We start from the raw sequence: 10,952 nt of genomic DNA, 5'->3' as shown, positions 1-10,952 counted from the left end.
CAAAACATATTGTCAATTGTCATCATCAATTTGTCAATGTCGAACCGCGAACCATTAAATTCACCGGATTTAAAACTTAGAATTGCAATATATAAATACAACCATCTAGACGCATTCAATTTCAAGTTTGCAACTCTGCCTTGATTACTATCAATTGACAAAAAACAAATCAATTTGCCATATTTGTCTGTGTTGTGGACTACCAGTTACAGGATTTGACCTTCTGAAGGTGACCGATACGCGGACTACCCAGCTGGCTAGCTAGCCGCTCAGTCAGTCTGATTTGTTACAGTGTTGTTGTAGTGTTTACGGCTGGGGTTTAATCTGCCCAATAATTAATCAAGATGAGTGTAGTAACTGATTCGGATAAACGTAAACAAATCTCTGTTAGAGGTATCGTTGCTGTAGAGAATGTAACTGAGGTGAAGAAAGCTTTTAATCGCCATGTACACTATACGTTGGTGAAAGACAGAAATGTTGCTACTCCGAGAGATTATTATTTTGCATTAGCTCACACAGTCAGGGACCACCTCGTCTCTAGGTGGATTCGTACTCAACAATACTATTACGAAAAGGATCCCAAGGTATTTAATTTCATTTAAAATCAAAATCTTTTACTTTTTAGTAATATGAAACATAACTTGCCATAGTTGTATTTTTTGCATGTGTGGGTACTTTTAACTTATATGAACTGCTTCTTTATATCACTTTTGTAACGATAAATTGCTGTGTCAATAAAACATATTGAACTCTGTGTACCCCAAGATGAGATAGCCAGAGTCAATATAAAATTATTGATTATATTCTTAAAAATTTCTGATTTTTCTTACTAATCTCATTCCAAGTTGACCTACCTTCATCATACAATCAAGTTGAAAATGTGCTAATATTATTTAATGATGATTGATGATGATGATAGTTATATTCTACTTAGATTTAGTTACATTAAAATATTTGCTATAATAAATTGAAATTGCAATAATAAATATCCTTCAATAAAATATAAATGTTATAGTTAATCTTATCAGTTGATATTTACCTTGAGCTAACCAATGTTAATCATTTTATAATATGTTTATCTGATTAGTTTATTTTGTTTCAAACTACAATATATTGTGTATTCTTAACATTATAGACTTAATAATTTCATCATTGCAGCATCTTCCGGGCTTAATAATTTAGCTACAGGATAACTTAGTACTGTGCAACTAGCATTACTATTATATTTAGGAGTTACAAGAAATTATTTTCTTCTTTTAAATTGAATTGAAATCCTTATATTTTAATAATGGATCTATAGAAAATACTCATTGGTAAATGCATATTATGAACTCAGTGCTTGCACACATTACACTATATTATATCATATATTTTTTTGTTTTGATAATTTTCCTTTTTGTTATGATAATGGTTTATGCTGGCTAAGGCACTAGTGGAGGATGGCAAGATGAGCAAGGAATCCGGTTAGTTGGTCCATCATGATAAATTCACCATGAATTTATCATGATGGTGAAAGTTACTTAATTAATTTTCATATCATGATTTTGTTCATAAATGTATATAGAATCTATAATAGATATTATTTTTTAACAGCGTGTTTATTACCTTTCCTTGGAGTACTACATGGGACGTTCACTCCAGAATACAATGATTAACTTGGGCATCCAAGGTACAGTGGATGAGGCTTTATATCAATTGGGCTTGGATATTGAGGAATTGGAAGAATTAGAGGAGGATGCTGGTCTTGGCAATGGAGGCCTTGGACGGCTTGCTGCCTGCTTCCTTGACTCTATGGCCACCCTTGGATTAGCAGCTTATGGTTATGGTATGTCTTTATACTACTAAAGTTGTTTATTTAAACTTTCTGCTTTATTTTTTTTCTGTAGTCTGTGAGTATAGATTTCATTCTAACTTGTCCAATGGTCTTTTGTTCCATCATTATTATTATTGTTCTTTGCATTTGTATTTTATTTAATGGTGGTGTGATTGTTATATGTAATTTGTGTATTTATTGGTTATTATAATTTATCTGGTTTTTTTTATCATAATGCTATTGTATGGTGCACCTGCCTATTTTAACGGTATAAGCTGGTGGAATATCAGTAGAGGATATGACAGTATTATATTGATAGTAGATGATAGCATATAAATATGAAGTCAGGTCAGTTATCACATTGTGACAAAATCACCAGGAATTTATTACTATAAGCTGAGATTCCAGAGAGGACTACATGCAAGTTGAACTCAATACATAACTAATAAAAGGGTTACTGGTACCAATCTACTCCCTATCCACACTGATGTCATTAGTTAGTCTCTACCTATCATGTCTGAATACATTAGAACATGACACTATCATAAATACAGCAGTTGATTAATTTAAATTCTTCAAAGCAGTTGACAACAACACGTTGGCGGTACGCCAATTAAATGTGTATGGACTAGAAATAGTGGGGTTGAATTTATTTCAAGAAACATGTTTTTTTCTATAATTAAATAAGACAAGTCCAATCTTGTTATTGTTGCTATTTACATAATAACCCAAGACAATTCACACATCGTCATCCAGTCTTAAGTTTTCATAACATTTTAAACAGAGCGTCTGTTATGGGTACTAGACAACTAATAAAATACTTGTATATATAATTGTATGTAGATAGAATTTGACACATTACTAACAATCACTTTTTCCCCTTTGCCGCATTTGCTACGCTCCATCCTTTTCGGAGATAATAATAAAAAATTCTTCCGACAAGTAATCGATAATATATCAGTATTATTGTGTAGAATGATATTATTTACAATTACAAATCCTATTATTGTATCCTTTTTTTTCAATAGGAATACGGTACGAATATGGTATCTTTGCACAGAAAATAGAGAACGGTGAGCAACAGGAGGAACCCGATGATTGGCTGCGTTATGGCAACCCATGGGAGAAAGCCCGTCCCGAATACATGTTGCCTGTTAATTTTTACGGTCAAGTTGTTGACACATCGGAAGGGAAGAAATGGGTTGATACTCAGGTATGTTTGTAATAGTTAAGGTATACTCGAAAATACTTAAAAAACATTGAACATGACTTTATGTTTATTCAAATAAACTTAAATAGTCATATTTTTCAATCTACAACTCTTTCGAAATGCCACTTCAGCCCACAGAAAACATGTTTCAGACAAGAAGCTTGTTTGTTGTTATTTAAAAACTTTATATTTTAAGTTAAAATTGGTGTAAATACAATCTACCAATATATGTATTGGTAGATTGTATTGTAGAGCCAAAATATTGAATACACATATAGTTAATTGAGTAACAAAATTAATCAGTGGTAGGTTTCAGTGATCAAAGCTGACCAGTCCCCACAAGCATAGTAAACTTTTAGCAACTTTTTTATATTCACTATTTTGTTATTGAGATAAACAATTAAGAGTATTTGAATTATACTGACACAACTGATAACAGATCACTGTTCACTGTGCTGTTGAATGACAGAATTGTGATTATATCTAGTATTAGTCATTTGACGACGACAGTAACAATATCGTGAGATGCATGATATGTTCATTCATATTACTTAACTACGCAACTATTTTTAACCTTCACATGACTGAAATAATTATAAAACTGATATGTTCAATGTTGACTCATTCTTTTTTATTATTCTATAAATAAACATATTTTGGTATTATTAAAATAATTTGTGGTTTTTAAATAAAACAGAGTTTATTTAATTAAGTCTGATTTATTATTGAAAATATTTTTTATATATAACGTAAAATGTAAACAAATACATTCCTTCAATTGAAAAGACATAGTTCTTCATCAGGTGGAACCTAGAATAAAAAAATGAATGAATAGAATTATATGTAACCATAATTATTATAATATTTATGAACCTTAAGATGGTTCCCTATCCTCCTCTTTTGCGCAGTAGTTCCAGGGTGTCTCTATGTCTTAGAGTAATAGACTTATTACTGCACATAAATTTATCTTTCAGAATATTTCTTACGATTTCCAATCATTTTTGTTTTCGTTATTGCTTATGTTTTAACAGAGTATTTTAGGAGAATTATCAGAAGGAATATAATTTAAAAAAAGCTATAAAGAAAAACGTAAATAATGGGTCAATTTTGACCCGTTTTCAGTCAGGTGAATATTAATAGATGGGTACAGAATGGCCTATCCGCCTAACAGAATATGCAAGCAGATTATCAATGAAGGATGATAATTATGATGAAGTCAGGTCAGTATATACAAGTATGTGTGGCATAGATAGGCTAGTATGCGACCTGGAAGGTGGAGCTTTATAACACTACTGTATTTTTAGATAAATTTCAAGTTGCTTAGCATTGACTGTAATTATAGTTTAAGTAATTAACACATATACTTAAATTTTTCCGAACGGCACGAGTCATCTGATATAATGTTTTAGAGAGTCGAACCTATGTCAAAATTTAAGAATTGTACAATAATAAAAATAATAATAATCTCTTTATTTGTCTCAATTAATAAAATTGTCTCAACAAATAACAAAAAACCTAATTTTTAACATTTCATAATACATTTTCACTTATTAGTTGTTAGTAGGCTAACAAACTACGTAACGCAGTTGAAGAGCAAAATCCTCGAATATTGCTACAAACACATATGGAGTTTGTAGCAAAAGTCGAGGCAGTTATATATCTGTATATAGATTCTATGTCTTAACCATAATTGCTAGTGTCAATGCCGTCCACATCTAAATGCCCTAACGTTATCTATTTCTTTAACCTAATAAAGTTGTTTATGCATGAGTACGAAGTATAATCCGCAAGAATTACAGTCTTTAACAGACTTCTAAAGGAAGGATATTTTTAATTGAATTCGTATTTTTATGTTTTTAAGAGACAGTATGGATGGTATTGTTTATAATGAAGGCTATTGTCTAGCAATTCCTGTATTAGTTTAAGAGCCAAGTGGAAATTATCGTGTCTAGTTTCTGGTGTTTACCGTCATGCGCTAAGTGACCTGATTCTATTCTTTATCCTTCACTGGTGACAGCGACTTTGTACGTTTACATTTGTAGTTCGCCACCTATTAGTATTAATCAAACGACAACAATAAATATGACATATATATTATATATATAACGTCATTTATTATTTGATTAATAAATTAATTAATAAAATAGTGGGTAACTTATTGAAAATTTTTGCAACATTCATTTATTTACTGTGGGGGGTATTTTTCTCAGTTTTGTTTAACCTGCGAGTGTGTAGCCTGGATTACTGGCATAACGGCCTCGCCTTTTAAAAATACACAGAGGGTTTTAATACTCGTCATGATTTTATTATAAGTAAAGATGAAAAGACGTGTTGTTGTTATTGAATTTTTTATGTTTTTGACCACCACCTTATGATTTCTTTTAGTCTATATATATTGCTATAATTAAACGGAACTGTTTAGTTTACAATGTTATAAGATAAGATAAATTCTTGATACCTTGTATGTTTTATTTTAATGTAAATAAATCATATGAACTTTTAGGTGGTGTTCGCGATGCCGTATGACAATCCAATTCCTGGTTACAACAACAATGTAGTCAATACGTTGCGGCTTTGGTCAGCCAAGAGTCCGATTGACTTCAATCTACGGTTCTGTAAGTATTATTGTACCATTTGGTTTTATTAATTTCAACAGTTTAGTTTTGTTATAATATGGAAATATGTATAGTAAGGAATAATACGTTGGTTATTTGAATTGAGTTCGGACAAAGAACGAGTAGACTTATCGGTAGGTCCTAAAAGGACGTAATTTGACGGACGGACTTTAATTCGAATATATATAATTACATAATCCACATTTCACGGTATTATTTATATGCCATTATTATTATTACTGCATTTAATAATAATTTTGTAATATTTACTTTTTATTTCAGTTAACTCTGGTGATTACATACAGGCGGTCCTTGATCGTAATATCGCTGAGAATATTTCTCGAGTTCTCTATCCCAATGATAATTTCTTCGAGGGTAAGGAGTTGCGTCTACGTCAGGAGTATTTCATGTGCGCTGCTACGCTTCAAGACATTATCAGGAGATACAAGGCGTCTAAGTTCGGAAGCCGCGAAGCTGTCAGAACAACATTCGATAGTTTGCCTGAGAAAGTTGCCATACAATTGAATGATACTCATCCTGCCTTAGCTATTCCCGAGCTTCTCAGGGTTCTCGTCGACATAGAAAAAGTGCCATATGATGATGCTTGGAAACTAGTTGTTAAGTGCTGTGCATATACTAATCATACTGTATTACCGGAAGCGTTAGAAAGGTGGCCATGCTCCATGCTGGAGAATGTATTACCACGTCACATGCAGTTGATCTATCATATTAACTTTCTGCATCTTCAAGAAGTGGAGAAACGATGGCCGGGTGATGCGGATCGCGTGCGTCGTATGTCTTTGATCGAGGAAGAAGGAGAAAAACGCGTCAACATGGCCAATCTATGTATAGTAGGTTCACATGCTGTTAATGGGGTCGCTGCCATACATTCTGATATTCTTAAGGCAACTGTCTTCCGTGATTTTTACGAGATGTGGCCAGAGAAATTCCAGAACAAGACTAATGGTATTACCCCACGACGTTGGTTGTTGCTATGTAATCCTGGACTCTCTGATTTGATATGTGATAAAATCGGCGAAGATTGGACGGTACATTTAGACAAACTGCAAGACTTGAAGCGATGGGCCAAGGATCCGGCTTTTCAGCGAGCTGTTATGAAGGTGAAGCAAGAAAATAAGTTGAAACTCGCATCATTGATTGAAAGGGATACTGGTGTGAAGATTAATCCGGCTTCCATGTTCGACGTTCAAGTGAAACGGATTCATGAATACAAACGTCAGCTGTTGAATATATTACATGTAGTTACGATGTACAATAGGATCAAGCGTGACCCGTCCTCTGTGGTTACTCCTAGAACAGTGATGATCGGTGGAAAAGCTGCTCCGGGTTATTACGTTGCTAAGCAAATTATTGCATTAGCTTGTGCAGTTGGAAAGACCGTAAGTAGTGCTAATGTTTTAATATATGTATTATTTATTGCTAATAATGTTTTATATTTTTTTATGTAAATGAAATAGCAATTAAGCTGATGGCTCAGCCGATGGTAAGTGGTAAATGTCGACTATATAGCACGCTACGGACGTCACGTTATCATGTAACACCCGCAATGTGATTGCACTAGGCGTGGTCACAAGTTAGCTGAAAGTTATTTGTGTTAAAACCCGTGTAACGAAAGTTTAAAAATAAGTAAAATACAGCTTATAAAGCCATCTGTTTGGAGGCTGAAATATTTGAGACTTTTCGCGGTACTGTTCAATTCAATATATATTATATTTATGCAATTTTTAATATATTTAGGTAAACAATGATCCGGACGTCGGTGATAAATTGAAGCTTATATATTTGGAGAACTATCGAGTGACGTTGGCCGAACGTATCATGCCTGCTGCAGATCTCAGTGAACAGGTAATTATTGTGATTTATTTAAACGTAAATTATATCTACACTAATATTATAACGACGAAACATTTGATTTTTTTATATTTGTAACGAATAAACTGAAGACTAAAATTAAAATTGAATTTTTTTTTTAAAAAACCCTGATTTTAAAGGTTGTATTAAATTCTAATACTACACTATCCCTTAGTGACGTAGACTATTTATTTATTACTAGAAAAAAATAGTCTGAAACAATTTGTTATAAAATATAATCGTGTGCGCTGAAATTTCCGCCTAACTTTTTTATAATTACTGAAAACATTTTTATAATTATTGTGATATTAACAAATAATTGTTATCACAAGATTTCGACTGCCGGGACTGAGGCATCGGGCACCGGTAATATGAAGTTCATGCTGAACGGTGCTATCACCATTGGAACCATGGATGGCGCCAACGTCGAAATGGCGGAAGAAGCAGGCGAGCAGAACATGTTCATTTTTGGAATGAGGGTTAACGACGTTGAGAAATTACAGCGTAGCGGGTAAATAAGTTCTTAAATCTATTTTTTTATGTAATTTGAATAACAAAGAAACTGACGACCCACCTGATGGTTACGGTCACAATGGACTATATACATGAACAGCATTACGGACATTAAGTTATTATGTGACACTAATGTTACCAATCATTCGTTGCCATTCCACAAAACTAAAATGTCATGATCCTTATCCAGTAATTTCACATTAGGCTGTGAGATTTCAATCTACACAAAAACAGAGATTATAAGCTGCATGGCGGCTGAAATAGGTGAGACTGATGTATTCACGCAGGCGAATTTTTACAAAGTGTACCTCGGATTTATTTTATATACAGCTCAGTTTTGTCAATATGCTCGTTCTTTCTGATAGAAAGAGAAAGCTATGGCTAAGAAACACTACAGTTCATAAACATAAACCATACGAATATGATATGCATGCCATAGACCGTAAGTTGTCACTATTGCTGCTAGGAAATAAAGTATCAGTGTTTTGTACCCACTTGCCTTTTTTAGATAAAGGATAACCCATGTCCGTCCTCGTGATGCAATTAATATTTACGTCAACTGACATTAAGATTCTTGAAGCCGTTTAGTTCTGAAATTTTACGTTATGTCGGAAAGTTGTGCTAAGCCACAAGAATGTAAAAGTAACAATGGTAATCAACAACTTCTGTTCTACAACTTTCCCTCAAACCATATAGTTTCTTGGAGAAAAAAGAGTTCAAAGTTACAAAAATACAATATATACATACGCAGGTACAACGCATACGAATATTACGAGCGCAACCCGGAACTACGGCAATGTATCGAGCAGATCCGCAGTGGGTACTTCTCTCCAGAGGAGCCCACTCGGTTTGCGCACATCGCCGATGTACTGCTGCACCACGACCGGTTCCTTCATCTGGCAGACTACGATGCATACATTGACGCCCAGCAGAAAGTCTCAGACGTGTACCAGGTAACGTATACACGTCGGTTCTCCTAAAATGAATACGTAATGAAATGTGTTTGTGACCCGAATTGTTTATTTAATTTTTGTTGCGCTTATAGAGACATCTAATAAAGTAAGGGCGGGGGGGGGGGGGGGGGGGGGGGGGGGGGGGGGGGGGGGGGGGGGGGGGGGGGGGGGGGGTAGAGGAAAAGTTCTTATAAATAGTTTCATTTATAAAGTGTGGTCAAGCAAGTATTAACGGTATATACCTGTAAAGTTTGCATAGTAATTACAATATATATTTATAATAATATATATTTGTATAGATATATCACGAAAAACTAGTTAACGGTAATTTGTGTCGTCGTTGTAATTTTCAAAATCCTACTTCCATTAAATTAGAGTAATAAAGTATAGGTAGATATAAGTTATAGGTAGATGTCATTGTATCAGTAGGTTGATTATCCTTTAGATTTTTGTAGGTACTATTTAACACATTTATTCAAATTGTAAAATAATTACTATTTAATTGTGAGTATTAAATTATTCCCTACTTTACTTTCTCGTCTAGTCCTAATGTTTCTATATTATGGTGTGATTATTTTAAACGAATGTTCTCAAAGTGCTAAATATACATATATTATATAATGTTATTATAATACTATTATAGTCAATTACGAATTAAAAACGAACTGTATATTCTATAAAAACTGAATGCATTGTAACCCTTTCAGATTTGATTTTTATTTTTTCGTTTAATAACATTTTATTATTTTTCTGTTGAAGGCATATACGCGACTACCATCTAGCCACTAGAACGATTTCTTTGCATGTTTTAGGAGCTTACTGTTGAGGTAAATTTTAAAAGTTCGTCTGCGTGGGTATCTTTGTCTTATCGATAACATTTGGCAAATGGAGAAAAGTCGTTATAAGCTGTTTTGGTTGCAAAGTGTGAAATTACATTACAATAGGCATGAAATCTGAGTCCTCCAGAATGGGAACGTATGAGTGCTGTTCATGTACATAGACTGCGTAGCATCTGACCTTCAGTTTGTTTGATCTGAAAGGCTTTAGTGGTGGTTCAGTCAGTGACATAGAAACTTATTATTATTAGCGTTATATTTGTACTAAAAATTTATCATCTAAATCTATATCGAAAACTAAACGGAAATTTCATGATTTATATATGTAATAATATGTTTCTTGCGTCTACTTTTTGGATAGAGGTTACTTGCAGCATCCATCTACATACGCAATATTGTTTTAAAGTTTAAAATATTTTTTATTATGTTGGATTTTTCTCTTTTTATCTTTGTGTTTAAATACTTTGAACGATTATATAATTTTCGTTATTATAAAATAATATTATTAATTCACACTAGTTTGGTAACACAGAAACCCTTGTAGCCTTTTCGATATTACTTGTATTTATTTTACTATTTATTAAAATAACATTTTTAGAAGGTAAGAAATTGCGAATTTTTTTGTATGTGCCATTTTAGTGCCTATATATAATTTATATAAAATATTTTCTCAAATATTTTTTATAATGTTCCTATTGAGACAATATTTGCATATAAATAATGAGATTATATTTTATAGAACGTTAACGTTATTATGAATAAGAGAACTTTATTGTAATTTATGATCAGAGGTATAAAACTAATCGATTTCGCGTAAATGTCCCATTTTTATTTCAGTCAGTTTAAAAGTCACTGAAGTAAACTATTGAAATCAAGAAAATAAATTATGGCCACATAAGGACATTGAAATTTGTAATAAATTTATATATATATTAAAGTATATAATAAAAGGTTTTTATGATTACTTATTTTTCTACTAATATATTATGAAATGTTAGGCTAAATTTTGTTAATTTTAATAAATTTTATTCAAACTTATTACTGGTTTTTAAATTTTAGCAAATATAAATATGTATGTACCTACCTGCGCTAAAATGAAAAACATCGTCATTATATACGAATACTTGAATTGTTTGTAAT

General features: G+C 32.6%; 1 protein-coding gene across 1 annotated transcript; it reads left to right on the top strand.

Moving 5' to 3' along the window:
• Nucleotides 1–46: 46 nt before the first annotated feature.
• On the top strand, nt 47–9,006 carry LOC131842069 (glycogen phosphorylase). The gene is made up of 8 exons (XM_059190552.1): nt 47–584; nt 1,594–1,825; nt 2,842–3,026; nt 5,527–5,638; nt 5,921–7,038; nt 7,397–7,504; nt 7,843–8,021; nt 8,775–9,006. The coding sequence occupies exons 1-8, from the start codon at nt 345–347 to the stop codon at nt 9,001–9,003; spliced, it is 2,403 nt and encodes an 800-aa protein (XP_059046535.1). The 5' UTR covers nt 47–344; the 3' UTR covers nt 9,004–9,006.
• Nucleotides 9,007–10,952: the final 1,946 nt, after the last annotated feature.

This window comes from Achroia grisella, unplaced genomic scaffold, assembly GCF_030625045.1.
Source record: "Achroia grisella isolate CSIRO2021 unplaced genomic scaffold, CSIRO_AGI_Agris_v1 utg204, whole genome shotgun sequence".
In the NCBI taxonomy this organism is placed as follows: Eukaryota; Metazoa; Arthropoda; class Insecta; order Lepidoptera; family Pyralidae; genus Achroia; species Achroia grisella.
This window is presented reverse-complemented; position numbering and strand designations above follow the sequence as displayed.

Bases quoted from the DNA above. Each gene is read 5' to 3' on its own strand.
- LOC131842069 (XM_059190552.1), top strand. From the start codon at position 345: ATGAGTGTAGTAACTGATTCGGATAAACGTAAACAAATCTCTGTTAGA. The intron at 1,826-2,841 runs GTATGTCTTTAT...TTTTTTCAATAG, and splicing joins ATTAGCAGCTTATGGTTATG to GAATACGGTACGAATATGGT. The intron at 7,505-7,842 runs GTAATTATTGTG...TGTTATCACAAG, and splicing joins CTGCAGATCTCAGTGAACAG to ATTTCGACTGCCGGGACTGA.